Genomic DNA, 16,017 nt, shown 5'->3' with positions numbered 1-16,017 from the left:
AATGTTTCCTTGGCTTGTGGAACACTAATTTTTCTTCTTTTTTTAAATCTCAATTGCACAGATGAACCTAAAAAATTGTACCTGGGTTTCACTGAGGCACCAAATCCTTAGTGTTTGGTTTCAAGCTGCCTGAAGCGCTAAACAGGTGGGGTCAACACTAACACAACTGACAAACACAGGATGGTAATTCAAAGTCCAAGTTAGTGTAAACTTCTGTGATTCATAACGTAGGTCTACCTCATGCTATGTACTGTAGTTGTCTGGAAATGGTAAAGAGTAAGACCATACCACCTGATGGATTAAATCATACACAAGAATGAATTGCTTGAATTTGACTACTGGTTATTAGCACCACCTGCTTTTCTGTGCAGTATAATAGGAACACTTCCCATTTTGTAATCATTGAGCTCAGGGCTGCAACTACAGTATCGATTATTTTTCGTAGGGATTTTGATTCATCGAATAATCGAGAAGTTTTACAAAAATGTATTTTTTTACATTAATGAATCGAGTAAGTATAACCATTTACAATATTATTATAAACCTTTTTCCTAGGACCTGCCCAAAATATGGATAAATTATTGAATACTTAAATTATTGCATCTGGATTATTATCTTTTAAATAATCATTAAATCTATGAGTTAATTGTTGCAGCCCCAATTGAGTTATACAGCCTCACATTTTAGTAGAAGGTTGTCTTTGAACTGAGCAGCCTCCAGGAGGAGGGAATGTTTGCAATGTGCAGAGCACTGCTGTAACACCCATGTTCAGTCAGATACTCCTCCATAGTCTGGGAAAAACAACAATAACTCCAACCATATTCCCTTTGCAAAATCGGAAAACAAAGTAAGGTCTCTAAAGTCTTGTTTTCCCATTAAAATCACCTCCGGATAGACATTATATAAGACAGGAGGAGTCTTCAACATTTTTTTTTCCCAACACAAGGGAAACCTTTAGCTGAGAGAGATGAAGCAGGGACATCCACTTCATGTATTGTACAAAATTGTGTTGCATATATATTTTAAGACTCCCAAATAACTTGATAAGAGGCTTTGAAAGCTAGCTCACCATGTGTAGCTGATTGTCGCATCAATAGATTGGAGTTCTTCCACAGTTTTGTTCTTTTAACACTCGCATGCCTGAGCCCGATTTGAGATTTAGAGGTGGAATGGGCTTTGTACAGGAAACTCTCAGAAATTTGCACTTTCATGACTTTTCCTAAACCTACAAGCCAAGTCTTTTTTTTACCATCTGTTTTGTAAAATATTTAAATAAATATTTTTGAGTTTCCTGAGCAATCTAATTCCATTTCTAAATCTAAAAAAAAGGTCAAAATGACCTGTTCAGACATGCTTGTGTTGTGGCTGTGGGTTGCATCCAAGTGAAGCTGCAGCTTTGATGGCTTCAATCACATATTTGTTTGACATTAGTGTTGTGTAAATTTAATGTTTTTCTTTGTTTATTTGCATACACCTAATCTTTGTTGGATTTTCAGGCATTTACATTTTTTGTCAACAACAAATTAAGACATTCTGGCCAAGACAAAAACCTGTCATATAATAACTCTGAGGATCTGAGGATCCCCCGGACTCCCTATTGAAGACCCCTGATTTTATAAGACATTATGTGACCCACAAGCTTTCAAGTTGAATGTGTTTACAGTATTCACAGTGGGTCAGTTTAAGCATCAGTAGCCTTCAAAAGTCTATATTATGATAAATGTGGCACACGGTGCTGTTCAAGTGACAAAACAAATCTGATCATGGAATAGATCACACATGAAGTGCAGTTCACTCAACTGCCAGGTGGGAGCGCTAATTGATAATGTGGAAAAGGTAAAAACACCAGCTACTCAGGACATCACATAGCCCTTAGAGCAGTGGTCCTCAACTCCCCTCTTAGGAACCCTCATTGCAGTTGCTGTTTTTTATTTTTCATCCAAACATGGAGAAGTAGTTCACAGTCGCACACAAAAAAATAATCGTATTTTCTATCAATTACACACCCCATGAAGCCTTGAATTTGAGGAGATTTCTTTGTTTTCGTCTCATTCCTGAGCCAATAATTTGATGACCGGGTCATAGGCCAATATAGAGACTCAGTAGGAGACTCTTTGAGTCTCTTTGTGTCAAATTATTGGCTTAGGAATGTGACAAAGAACTAAAAAATCTCCATGATTTCAGAGCTTCATGGGCTGTGCAATTGATAGAAAATAACTATTCCCTGGTACACCACCAGGTGAATTTTAATAACTAGCTGAAAACTACCAGCATACCGGGTTCCCCAGGATGGGGGTTGAGAACCGCCTCAAATAAGATATTACTGCAAACACCCCATGGCTTATAAATATCATAGAAGACTCTACTAACTTTCACAGGTTAAACGTGCCACTTTCTATTCTTCTTATATAAGTAAACTTTTAAATAACGAAGGTCGCTTTTGTTTCATTTAGAACAGGCATTGTTTTTGAACATTCTAGAACGGTGAAGGTGTTTGTGTGACTGACTGTGATGCAGCGGGAATGTGAGTGAAGTCCGTTGTTTCTAGGGGACTGAGGGACACTGGTCTTTTTTTCTTTTTTTTTAAGCCAGCGGTTCCCAAACTTTTCTGGATCAGGGCCCACTTGAAAAATCTCGAAAGCGTTCCCGGCCCCCACCACTCGCTGTGTTAAGTGGTCGGGCTTGCGTTAATTTTCAGAACATGTTTATTTTAATGATCAATCCAGCGATTGTGTTCCGGCTTTAATCAATGAGTTCTTATTTATCAGTATCACACTGAAAAAATTACCATGGATTTTTCTTTTTACATACGTTTTTGTATGTATGAATGTTATATCATCATTATAAATCGTAGGGTTTTTTCAATTATGTGTGGGCCCACTTGCAACATCCTCAAGGCCCACCGGTTGTGAATGGTTAAGCGATGATGCAGGATGCAGGGATGACAACAAGCACAGTCGATGGTGAGGCGCTGATGATGAGGAGACACAGCCGACTGCCGACCGGCCATCAGAACTGGATCCAGTTTGACGCGTTCTGTGGTGGCGTTGGTTGTGGAACAGAGCTGTATACGAAAAACAAAAACAACCATTGTTGTCTTTTACATTTTGACACTGCTTTTTATGCAGCATGATGGAATAGAACTGAGCTCTGCCACACACACGGAAATGTATTTATAGCCCGTTTCTGATTTGACAAGAGACCCGGGTTCAAATCCGTGGTAGAAGAGGAAAGTTACATAGTGCAGCTTTAAGTGTATTTTGATGCCAATACTTTTGTACTTTTACTCAAGTAAACTTTTGAATACTGGAGTATTTTGACTTTAGTTCGACTTTAGTAACAAGTATTTCTACTTTGTGGTATTGGTACTTTTAACTAAAGACAGTAGAGCGGTAAGAGCGCTAATGTTACCTTGCTGAAGAGGAGAAGTCCCCCCACAGGTCTGAGGTGGACTGATTACACTGGACCACTGTGTTAGAGTTACTGCTGTCCAACTCCAGCAGACAGCCTGGAGAGAAAATCACACATTAAAAAATAATTAGTACCTAAAAACAGTTGTTCTCAAAAATGTTCATCTCAAGGACCCCAAAATGTATACCGATATTTATTTGAAAATATGGTTAAATTGATTTAACAGTTTTTTACTTATTTAGCTGGGGACCCCCTGGGACTCCCTCAAGGATTCCTCTGGGTTGGTGGAACCCACTTTGAAAACTGATATAAAAAGGTTAAAAAACATATAGCAGCTTGATAAAACTGACCCGTCATCATGCCTCCGGTCTGGGGCATTGTGTTGTGATTGGATTGGCCTGATGAAGGGGGTGGAGCTATCTTGCCTCCCGGCGGGGGTGGGAGGAGTCCAAACCCACCTGACCCCTGGGAGCGGGTCTTGTCCCTCTTTTTACCTTGCTAGAGGAAGAGAGGGAAAACAGAAGGATGAGAGAGACGACAACAGAGCATCCATCCATCTTCAGCCGCTTATCCAGAGTCGGGTCACAGCAGGAGCAACAGTTCCAGCAGAGAGCACCAGACCAGAGTTCATTTTGACAGCAAATCTTGGTTTATTTTTTGGTCATTTTTTCAGATTTTAGTCATATTTTAGTCATCTGAAATGTTTTAGTTTTAGTTGACTGAATATCATGAGATTTTAGTCGACAAAATCTACAGTTTACAAAATAATGCCTGATTTTACACCTGGTTGCATGTTGAAAATAGCTGTGACACACTGTGAGCTTGTAGATCTGCTGTTTTCAGATTCGCAACACAGAGTGCAAACAAACTTAAAATGAATCTGTTCTCCAGTAGTCCCTCCCTAACATTTTTGTCTAGTTTGTATTTGTAGATGATATTGTAAATATATTTAGTCTTAGTCATCATAGCATGGTTTTTATTTAGTTTCGTCAGTGAAAAAAGGTAGCCGACAAGCATTTTTCGTTATAGTTTTTTTGACTAATCAAATCAACACTGCAACAGAGAGCTCCAGACTTCCCTTTCCCGGCCAACATTAGCATCCTGGGGGATCCTGAGGCTTTCCCTGGCCAGTGTGGACATACAGTATACAGTAATCCCCCCATCTGGTCCATGGTCTGCCAGGGGGGTCTCCTTCCAGTGGGAGGTCTTGCTCACTCGTGAAACAAGACCCCGAGATACTTGAACTCCCTCTCTTGGGTCAAAGTCTCATTCCCTACCTGAAGTTCTACCAGGGAAATAACGGCATTCAGCAATCAACATGCGGCCTAATGCCATCTTCAGACTGGCAGCAGTACAGAGCTACAGTCTATCATAACGTCGTTGTCGGATGGAAACCTTGTATGTCCAAAACCGTTCGTTTTGCATTTATCATTTTTAAAACGATTTAAACTAGTGAAAACAGCCGATCTACAAGCATCTGTGTGCTTGTAGATCTGCTGTTTTCACGACTTTTGTGCGACGGCCTTGTATGATGAAGCAGGGCTTTACTTTGCGAGAGTACGTACACATTTGAAACTTGGAGATACAAGGTTTCCACCCGACAACGACGATAAACTTTAGATGGAATCCAGCGACATAAAGATACAAACTGACGGCCAACAGCTTTTGATCCTCCCTACAAAGCTACATGATACATTTGAGCTGGCTCCAACTTCACACACAAGCAGCTACAAAATGAGAAAATATTGTTGAACCTTTTCCTCTCACCTTCTCTCTCCACACAATTCCTTCTTGTAATGGGTGGGGGGGGGGGGGGGGGGGAATTATGTCCTTCATTCAGTTTCCTGTCCTTTTTCTCGCTTGTCGGACGCACGCTTGATGTGTTAATGAGCATGTTGTTGTGCAACACTTAGACTCGGCGACGGATAGGCTGCATTGCTTTGTGGTTTTGTATATGTTTGTCGCTGCCAATAGGTCTAAATGAGTCCTGGACTAGATGGCTGGAATGAAAACCAGTACTATTCTGTAAGATGAGAACCACGCACAGACATCAATATCTTAGATGAGGTCATAACAGCTCCTCCTGACACATTAACATTATTTGTACATCAGCAATACATAGGAGAGACCAAAGAAGTGATGGACTCTTTAGGGAAATCATGAGTGCATTTTTTAAGTTTTTTCCATAGGCAAAGTGTTACTGTACACTGTTGCTCGCTTGGCTTCAAGCCTGATTCACACTTAATCTTATATAGCCGATCTACAAAAGTCGCAGATCTGATTTATATGTTGCGGAGAAACAAACGCTTACGCTTTACTGCGTAATATTGTGCGTTCTGTTTGGATGTACTCAAGACAAACAAGAGTTTGAATTATTGTGAATCAATCGCACTAAATAAACACTCCAGTAAAAACCTGTAAGGACCTTTACACTCAATTGCTGCCCTAGTTTTAAGGTACTGAGATCTATCTTCTCTATTTCACTCATTAAAATCAGGCAATAAAGAACTATAAATAAAAGTGCATACTATCCCACTATAACGAGGAGGATCACACGTGCTCCCGAATTAGAATTTATGAGCCTGGTCTGTAAAAAGTAAATGCTGATGGATTTCCCTTACTATGAATCTCAGATTGCACATGTGCAACACCTGTAGTGTGAGTTTATTTTTTATGGGGCGTAGCAAATTGGCAGCGCCCTGGATCCACTTCAGTCATGTTATGGTATTCAGTAGCTGGACAGCTACTGCTTTGGCTCGGATACAGATCCATTGGGCAACTAAGACTTGTGGGTTTCTTTCCAAAATGTAAGAATTAATGTATGCTTTGGAAAATGGTGTACATGATTTAAATTTTAAAATGCACTGTACATTTCAATTTAGCAGAGGACCCCCCGGAACCCCCTCAAGGACCCCTGACTTAATCAATATTTATGACATTAACTATGCCGATCAATGCTAAATAGCTTTGATTATATGTAATACCGGCTGAGAAAAAAAAATTCAGTCCCATTCTGAACATGATCCTACAATGCCCAGAATCCTCTGCTATGGTTTGGTGGTTCCCTTTTCGAGGAAATTGCCCCATAGTGACCTCTAGTGTCAGAGGGGAGAATAGCTGCAGAATTTGATGATGGCACTTTCGATTTTTCTGCCTCTGCAATATAGGTTTGATTGATTGATTGATTGAAGAATTTATTAGAAGTTTGCAATAGAAAAAAGTACAGTTTCATGACAGTACAAATCACTGGTACAAGGTCAACTAAAAGGAGATCCTAGAAAGCCGAGGCTTATTTCCACAGGAACCACACTTTAAGTATCTCATATAACATTGAAAGACAGACGGATAGAACATACTTTATCTAGGAGCTTTCACGGACTCTGCACCACCATGTATCGATCCTCACTCCAAACAATACAGACATAAGGTGTAAAAACAGCAGAGTACTACTTTAAAATGGCCTTAAGTTTCTTCTTACCCCAATGTTGAGTGTGATGGTCTGTCCCTCTTTGAAACCCAGGTCCAACTTTGGCCCTGTGTCCCCTGACTGGGCATTCTTGCTTCTCTCATTCTCTTGTTTCACCCATCTGTAGAAAGAGTGCACACACGCACACACATATAAACGCACCTCATCAGCTCCTATACAAAAATAAACATCACCTTTCAGCAGAAAGCCTGCAGTGAGTGACTTTGCACAAAAGCACATAGCACTGACAGCTGGTCTTGGCTGGGACTGTTTTAAAGCTGCACACTGCGATAAGACAGAGGTCCCTGAGCTTCTGTGCGTACAGTACAAAAACATATTGGGTGGTCCAATAACATTCTTGACAATTTGGAAAGTATAAAAGGTCACAATTACCCATTTAGGAATTATTTGAGTTACTTGAATGTACATTAGGGAACCTTTAAATCCAGCTCTCCGGGGACAAAATGCAATAGTTAACTCTGACCACTATTGAAAAGTAATTACTGTTTTGTTGTTGTTGTTGTTTTGCCATTAGTTCGTATATTTTGTTTGTACCGTTTAAACCACTTGAATCCCAGGGTCTCTATTCTGGGGTGAGCAGTAGAGGGGAGGGAAAAAAGGAGCTGACCTAGTATAGAGTCCTGGGGGTCTTCGAAGTATAACAGTACTGTATATAGTGTTTAACAAACATGTAGAGGGTGAAATGCATGCATGTGCTATTTTGGTGTGTGTTTTACAACACAATAACTCATATCCCAGGGAAGCTAGCCTAGAATGCTGCTACTACAACTCTAACCAATGAGCTAGCAGCTGGGACCAGAGTTAAGCGTTTCAAGGCCAGCATCAACACAATCTGTGTTCACCAATTCATCTCTTACTTGAAGTGGTCCTGCAGGGACACGTTGAAGTCAAAGGCATCTCCTCGGTCCCCGAAGCCGACTCCTATGAAGGCACTGCGTCCTGGAGGAGTGACAGGGCACAAAATCACCTTATGTTTCATATTACAGGGTCAAGATTAAACTGCAGTGCAAACCAGAAGAGTTGGAACTGCATCCATAGTGACACCGAGAAATGCGACTTCTCCTATCCCATCAGAGGTACCGTTGGAAATGCCACAGGACTTAAGATTTACAGTACTGTACAGTATGTTAATACAATATAACAAGTTGACAATGTCAATATATGTATACTTCAGACAACATTGCCATTACCTCTTTCATTGGGAGAGGAAAGCTCTCTCCTGTGACTGTGTTGCTCGCCAAAATGCATTGCAATTTGATGCATGGTGAGCTTGTAGATTGGTATTTTTGACATAACAGTATTCTGTAAATCAGGTTATACTCAGTCTGCAGGTGTCACAGTGTCACTGAGACGAATTCCTGTTAATGGTTCGAATAATAAAATAAAATATTGTGTGAGTGATTAAAATACATGATGGTGTTGTAGATGTTGTTGCTTGCTTGTCCCAAGTTCACCTCCTCACCGTTGTCATCCTGTATTCGCAGCACAAAGTACCGGCTGGAGTCGCTCACAGTTTCAATAGCAATACCGGGATAATCCTGGACTGGTGCCTGGGCAAACAGCTCTCCTGAAGGACAGGAATGCAAAATGATATGGGAAAGAGAGAAAAGTGTGAATATTAAAGTGAGAACATCTTTATGAGCCAGGTCCAGTTCTGGTCTTGAATCCCCAGATTAATTTGCTCATTAGTTGAAGAATTCATTCCCCCGTTTCATCTGTAGCTCCAGTCAAGTCAAAAATATTTATATAGCATTTCATGACAAAGAAACTGTGCTTCGAAATAAAAAATATAAATAAATATGCAAACATTATATAATATATTAAGTAAGGTATTGGATATGAAAACACATAAAAGACGATAAAAACAAAAGGATCTGTTCTGTTTTAGTGTTGAGCTTATCCACAGAGTGAGGAGGAGCAACACCATTCATAGATGAAAAAACTATCTATTATTCTTGCGATTTTATCGATTTTTTATTACAATTTAATCAAACAAATCGATTAACCACTTAAAGGAGTAGTTCACCCCCAAAATGACTTTTTTTCTATTGATTAGTCACGCCATGGAGACTAGAGTTCAATAATATTTTGAGTTTTTTGTCGCATTCCTAAGACAAAAATGTGATAACAAATTTACCCCCATTCGTTCCGGATGGGGACCCGTTTCGAAACGGGTCCGTCCCCATCCGGAATCAATGTCTTAGGAATGTGACAAAAAACTAAAAATATTATTGAACTCTACTCTCCATGGCATGAGTAATCAATAGGAAAAAAAAGTCATTTTGAGGGTGAACTACTCCTTTAAGTGTGATTTTATATTTCTGTCACACAATGGTGTCGTGCAATAATAGCAATCTACAAGCTTACAGAGAATTGCGATGCGTTGGACGTATGCTTCCTATAATGACATTCCCAAAATAGTGATCAATCTCTGATCGACTGTTTTATTAAATAATCGATTATTGATATTTTTTTATAAATAATTTAAATTGATTAGCACCCCTCAAAGAAGTAAATTATTTGTTTCACTGGGAGCCAGTTAAGATAAGCTAAAATCCTGATGTGAATGTTTTCAAATGTTTTGGTGTTCAGTTAATAATCTGGCTGCAGCATTGTGAACAAGCAGGAGTTTATGTAACGCCTGCTTTGTACTGAGGTTGTGAAAGGAGAGAGGCTGGATCCGACTCAACAGGGAGAGTGGTTCAGGTTGGATTTTAATGGCTCAGCTCTGCAACACAGCAGCTTTAACTTATCCATTCAATTAAATGTTTTCTCTAACAGAACTTGGCCAGCTTTTTTAACCACCATTTCTTGTCCTTTTTTAATTATTTGTAGTGTAAACAGTGAAATCTTGAGTGTTCAGTTAACTCTGAAAGTGTATAAATGGGACCAAATAGACCTGTAGTAAGCTCCATTTGTACATGGTCCTACATTTTTTGGAGTGCCGCTATTCCCACGTCTTATGTCATGTTTTTATTTCTAGTTTCTATTTTATTTTTTTACAGTTCGTAGCTGCTGAGCAGCCAGGGTCTCAGGGGCAACCAGAGGAATTGCACCTGCTCCATATTCACATGTACAATGTGCAGTGTATAACGTCTCTGTCGGGTAGAAACCTCATATGTCCAAAACAGTTACCTTCCAGGATACAAAAAAACAAAACAAAACAAGTAGCAGATCTACAAGCTCAAGGCGCGTCGCTTCGCACCACGTTTTGAGCTTGTGGATCTGCTGCTTTTGTGTGATGCTGTAGATGCTGCCCAACAGCAATGTACAGCGTATAGCAATGGTTGTCAAAGTGGGGTCCGGGGACCCCCAGGGATCCTTGAGGGAGTTCCAGGGGGTCCCCAGCTAAAAGATAGTTAGGAACCAAATTGACCCTTATGGGTATGTAACTATGGGTATGTAACTGATAATTATAATAATCTTTTATTTATATTGCACCTTTCATAACATGAAATGCATCTCAAAGTGCTTTACAGAGCAAAAGTGAAGCACAAGTGCTTCCTAACGGGTCCATTTGTTCCCATATGTACACTCTCAGAGTTGATTTAGCATTGATTTTGCAGTATACATTAGGGTCCCACTCCCAGAGATAGAAATGCCATTAAATGGGGGTCGGTAGCCTAATGCGTGTCAAACTGGGCGTCCCTTGAAATTAAAATGGTTTGGAATCACTGCAAGAGCCGTAAAAATCTTCTCTTATGGGCATCGCTGGTACATCTTTTCAAATGGGGGTCCACAGGCTAATTGCGACCGAAGGTCGCATTTACCCTGGAAAACCTTGTCGCTTGAGTGACCTTCTGTAATCTTTCCGTACATGAAGTGATGTCAGTGGGATGTCAGCGAGTTGTGACATCACTTCCTGTACCGGGCGGCAACGGGGCGGCCAGATAAAGTTATTAGGCCTGGATCCGACTTTAAGTCGACGCACAGGATTCCAGAAGTGTAGCGCTTATTTGCTCTTGTATCAAACCGGTACTCGAAACGTTCTTATAATTTAACATATTTTCTAAAGTAAATATGGGGGCGGCTGTGTTAAGAACGTTTCGTTGTCAAGCTCATTGTTGGGCATTTGGACCTATACATGGAGAAATGGAGCAAACCTGTTTGGCCTAAACATGGAGATGTGGAGAACACTATATATGGAGATAGTCCAGTCCATCATGTCATATGGGACTACCGTCATAGACAGTAGCCATTGTTAGGCTGGAGTCAATGGCTGTCTGTCTGACTGTCTGTACAGGAAGTGATGTCACATGACATACTTTTTATGCCCATATATGAGTCATTCTGTACCACATCTCCATGTTTAGGCAAACTCCACACAGAAAGGCCCTATCGCCAACCCCAACTAGGGTGTGGGCGATAGGGCCTTTATGTGTGGAGTTTGCATGTTCTCCCCGTGTCTCCTAGGGTTGTTACCCTCACAAAAACATGAACAAGAATGACAACAACTAGAATCGTCAGAGAAACGCTGTGGTTGGCCAGATGGTCAAGAATTGGCGCGCAGGTGTCTTTTTGGGGGTCCTTGACATGAAAAGGTTTGAGAACCACTGGTGTACATACAGTACAGTGTCTAATGATTCAGCAGTGGGATATGTACAGTATATGTACCGTATGAAAAGTACTGCCATGGTCTCACCTGAGACTTTGTCCTCTAGCTTGATGTAGGCTACGTCCCCCTTGGCTGTGATCCTCATGCGACCCGACCAGTCAGGAGCATCTAGCTTCCAGTCTGCAGCCCTGTGAAGTATGAATCAACAAAAACAACCAAAATTCTGCTTATGTTAGTACTAGTAGCAGGATAAACTACAATGAAAGGCATCATTATAGTAAAACCACACCATTTGAAAGCTTTGACATGATTATGAGAGGAAAATAAAGATTCAAACCAGTCAGCTTGGTATGTATCAGACTATCATTAAGAATGTTCTGTTAAATAATAAAATGGACCATTTTCTGAAACGTTTTTTTTTTCTTCTTTTTTTGTATATATATATATATATATATATATATATATATATATGTATATGTATATGTATATATATATATATATATATATATATATATATATATATATATATATATGTAAAAAAAGAAGACTGCAGCCCTGTTTGAGTTGACAAACAATCATGCCTTGGTTCTCTGACATATACAGCAGGCTAACAAAAGAAATTATTCAAATTAATTCCATGACACACTGGTGACATACATTCTACATAATCCATCATCATCTTTGAGGTGAATCGCTGGTAGCTACAACATAGCACACTATATAAAAATATATCTGGGCCAAAAGTAATAATCACTCCATCATCCCCAGACAGTACATGCACCCGCGCTGTGTTAGCCTAATAAATCTCACAGTCACTCCATCTATTCCAATTCAATTCAATTCAAAGCTTAGCTTTATTGGCATGACAAAACATATGTTTACATTGCCAAAGCAAGTGTCAAAATATAATAAGAACAGTTGGAAATGGGGAACATATATACAGTTGAAGGGGGTACAGCATTATGTAGACAGCTATGTCACATGTCATATACAGGTAAAGCTTTTTGGAACAAATGGCTGCATTTCTTTTTTTCTCAATACAATTCGTCGATTTAAAGGACAACTTTGGTTTTACAACAAGGGTTCATATTTTAGATTGTAATTAGAGAAAAGAAAAAGTAAGTGTTAAAATGTTTTCATTTGCTTCGTTCTATTGTTTTATCATGTTTACCGTGCTAAAATGTGGGGCATGGGTACGCATTGGGGCATGCATACAAGTGGCTAAATATGTATTTTTAGACACCATAAGCCAGCAGTTTCTTTATTGCTATTTACAGTAACACTTCTAGCCCCCATAAGTCACATCCAACCATGAAAGGTTGCGTTGTATCTTGGGAATGGGCTTATTCTGTGTAAAATGACATATTTAGCCACTTGTACGCATGCCCCCAACCACTGAAATAAGAATCTCTAAAACAATAGAAAGAAGTAAATGACATTTTTAACACTCATCTTTTATATTATTTAATTACAATCTAAAATATGAACTCTTGTTGTAAAAAACTAAAGTTGTCCTTTAAATCGTATACAAAAAAGCCTCAGATTTAAAAATTGCCCCTCTGTTTGGCCTTGTACCCCTCAAACCAATGGCATGACCTGAGGCCACAGTGGCCTTAATGCCCCAGCTGACTGTAGCACTTTATCATATGTCTCTTTCTTGTCAATATGTAGACAGTACTAGTAGACACCAGTGTCTCTTTCTTGTCATGTGGACACCAGTACCTTTTGTTGAGATTCTGAAATCTTAACTCCCCCGAGTCCCCATCTTTAAACCAATCCAGTGACTTTGATTGGTGCATGCTGAGCAATTGGATCAGATTGTAAATAACATCATTTATCTATTTCACAGCAGATTAGGTTATCGTCCCTAACACTTAAATTCAACTAATTGGTCCGGGGACCACCCGTGGTCTTTGAAGGGATTCCAGGCCAGCCTCCAGGTGGTTCACAGCTAAATGATGGAGGTTGGTTGGTAACCAAATGGACCCTTATAGATCTGTAACTCTTGAGAGTATAAAATGAAAGTTGAAACCAAATTTCATTTTACGCTCTCAAGAGTTAAATTATTGTTTAACATCTGCATAACTTAATTGACAAGAAATCTACACAATTAGATAATGTAGAAGAATTGTTATTTTGATCAATGTTTGTCTGTCATCTCTCCTAGCACATCAATATAGACTAGAACTAGAGCATGGAATTGTGGACAAAATTGAAAGATAACGAAATATGTACTGTACGTTTGGGCACTTTGGGCTCTGAGTTTTGGGTCTGAGAGCCTAGTAGTCCTCATCAATGGTGGTCCGTGGCTTAAATGCTGAATAAATAATGGTCCTTGATGGTCCTATGAAAAAGGTTGAAAACCACAGCTGCCTCCTCACGTCAGTACTTTTACTGTGTAAGAGGAGAGGAGAGGAGAGGAGGACATCTGGATCTGGACTAGCCCTAGAATGTCTCCAATGTTCGGTCGATTGACACTCAAATCTGGAGCCATAGAACGCTCCCATTGCGCGGCGGTTAGCAGCTAATCTGCGCGGCCCTAAAGTGCTGCGCGCTACTTGTGTACTCACCCAATAATGTATTCCTCAGCCTGGGAGAACGATATTGTCCTGTAGTGTCATATCCATTTGAAAGTTCTGGCTGAAAACATGTACTTTGTAAACTATCACCACTTATCACGAGCCAACACGGACGACGTACACGACCGGACGAGGGGCTCGGAATGACTGCTGGACTGAATATATCAACACTTCCTTTGGGAAGCACAAAACGTACGGGGCACACAATTGACAGGTGCTTGTGATTGACGTGGGGTGACTAATCACACTACCTGCGTGATTGTGTGCCCCGTACTTTTGTGCTTCCAAAAGGAAGTTTTGATATATTCAGTCCAGCAGTCATTTCGGGCCCCTCGCCCGGTCGTGTCAGTCGTCCGTGTTGGCTCGTGATAAGTGGTGATATTTTACAAAGTACATGTTTTCAGCCAGTACTTTCAAATGGATATGACACTATAGGACAATGTCTTTCTCCCAGGCTGAGGAATTATTTATTGGGTGAGTACACAAGTAACGCGCTGCACTTTAGTGCCGCGCAGATTCGCTGCTAACCGCCGCTCAATGGGAGCGTTCTATGGCTCCAGATTTGAGTGTCAATCGACCGAACATTGGAGACATTCTAGGGCTAGATCTGGACCAAAGTCTGCTGGCTACGTTTTCACAACACATCGCCCATCATCATTATTATCATCACATCGATCTGCCAATGATATCATTATGATATCACTGCTATACTGTCAGTCAAACGACCGACCGAGCCGAGGTGCAGCACAGCTAACACCCAAAACAACCACTTATCCCGTTATTATGATCATTCATATATTATACAGCGTTTGGAAACTAATAATGAACATTTTTCGCGATGACAGCAGTCAGAAAGCGGGTTTAAACCTGTGCCATACGTTACGTCCACATAACGTTACAGCCAAGGACGGGTTGGGGATTCTCTCTCTGCCCCCCTGTTGGGGTTCTTTCTAAACACTCAACACAAAGTGCACATTTATTTTACCTGAAACCGCGGTTCGTAGCCCGGGGCGGGATGCGGTAAACATTCACATCGGGTTTAACGCACAGGATTGACTCGTATTCACCCTCAGTCGCCATCTTGATTCAACTATTATTGATGTGGGGAGTTGTGGTGGTGGCAGTGGTGGTAGAGACTCATTTATTCGCTCCTTTCGGGGGTCTCGTGTGTGCGTGACAGCGTGAGTGTGTCAGTGTGTGAGGGCCAGTGTGTTTGTGGTGTGTGTGTGTGTGTGTGTGTGTTTGTGGGGCAGGTGCTGCTCCAACCGCAAGATGGCGTCAACGTGCAGGACAAGCCCACCTACCACATTTTGATTTACCCACTTTTAAATTAAAACAGGATTATTGTAGTTTTTATGTAGGCCTATTGGACAGAACCTGCTATAAAATATTATACCAACCAGAGTGCATATAGTCCTAGTCCATAGGCCCACTGGAAATGTGGGTAGAAAGATGGTTAGATCTATGTCCTAACCAATGAAGCCTAATATAATAGAATTAATATATATTAATATGAAATAGTTTAAATCAGGATAATTAACTAATCAAACCAATTAAACAAAATCATCTTTTCTATACCATTTAATGATGGAATATAAAAATCTGTACCAACTAGTAGGCCTACTGTATAATGTATCCTAAAGCCATTTAATGGTTTGGATATTGAAACCCACCAATCAAGCTAGAAGGTAGAAACACACCCCATGGATAGGATGGATGGGAAACTGGGTTTCCTGTCAGTCCATCATGATCCATCCCTCCATACCTCCATCCATCCCCATCTATCCATCCATCCATCCATCCATCCATCCATCCATACATCCATACATCCATACATCCATGATCCAGCCAGCCATCTTCATCCACTTAACCTGAGCTGGGTAACAGTTCCAGCAGAGAATCCTAGACTTCCCTATCCCAGACCACATCAGCACTTCTAACTGGTGGATCCTGAGGTGTTCCAAGGCCAATGTGGAGATAATATT

At 40.4% G+C, this 16,017-nt stretch overlaps 1 protein-coding gene across 1 annotated transcript; it reads right to left on the bottom strand.

Moving 5' to 3' along the window:
• Positions 1–2,728: 2,728 nt before the first annotated feature.
• Positions 2,729–15,222, bottom strand: necap1 (NECAP endocytosis associated 1). The gene is made up of 8 exons (XM_080735818.1): positions 15,018–15,222; positions 11,541–11,641; positions 8,361–8,465; positions 7,756–7,837; positions 6,890–6,998; positions 3,762–3,909; positions 3,412–3,508; positions 2,729–3,064 (listed from the first exon to the last, which is right to left on the bottom strand). The coding sequence occupies exons 1-8, from the start codon at positions 15,110–15,112 to the stop codon at positions 3,010–3,012; spliced, it is 792 nt and encodes a 263-aa protein (XP_080591944.1). The 5' UTR covers positions 15,113–15,222; the 3' UTR covers positions 2,729–3,009.
• Positions 15,223–16,017: the final 795 nt, after the last annotated feature.

This window comes from Nannobrachium achirus, assembly GCF_963921795.1.
Source record: "Nannobrachium achirus genome assembly, chromosome: 10".
Classification (NCBI taxonomy): Eukaryota; Metazoa; Chordata; class Actinopteri; order Myctophiformes; family Myctophidae; genus Nannobrachium; species Nannobrachium achirus.
Note: the sequence above shows the minus strand (reverse complement) of the source record. Positions and strands in the feature narration are given on the sequence as shown.

What these genes read in the sequence shown, in the direction of transcription:
- necap1 (XM_080735818.1), bottom strand. Translation starts at nt 15,112, where the DNA reads ATGGCGACTGAGGGTGAATACGAGTCAATCCTGTGCGTTAAACCCGAT. An exon ending in TCCCTGCAGGACCACTTCAA is followed by an intron (nt 6,999 to 7,755) that starts GTAAGAGATGAA and finishes CTCTTTCTACAG; the next exon opens with ATGGGTGAAACAAGAGAATG. An exon ending in CCATCACACTCAACATTGGG is followed by an intron (nt 3,910 to 6,889) that starts GTAAGAAGAAAC and finishes CTCTTCCTCTAG; the next exon opens with CAAGGTAAAAAGAGGGACAA.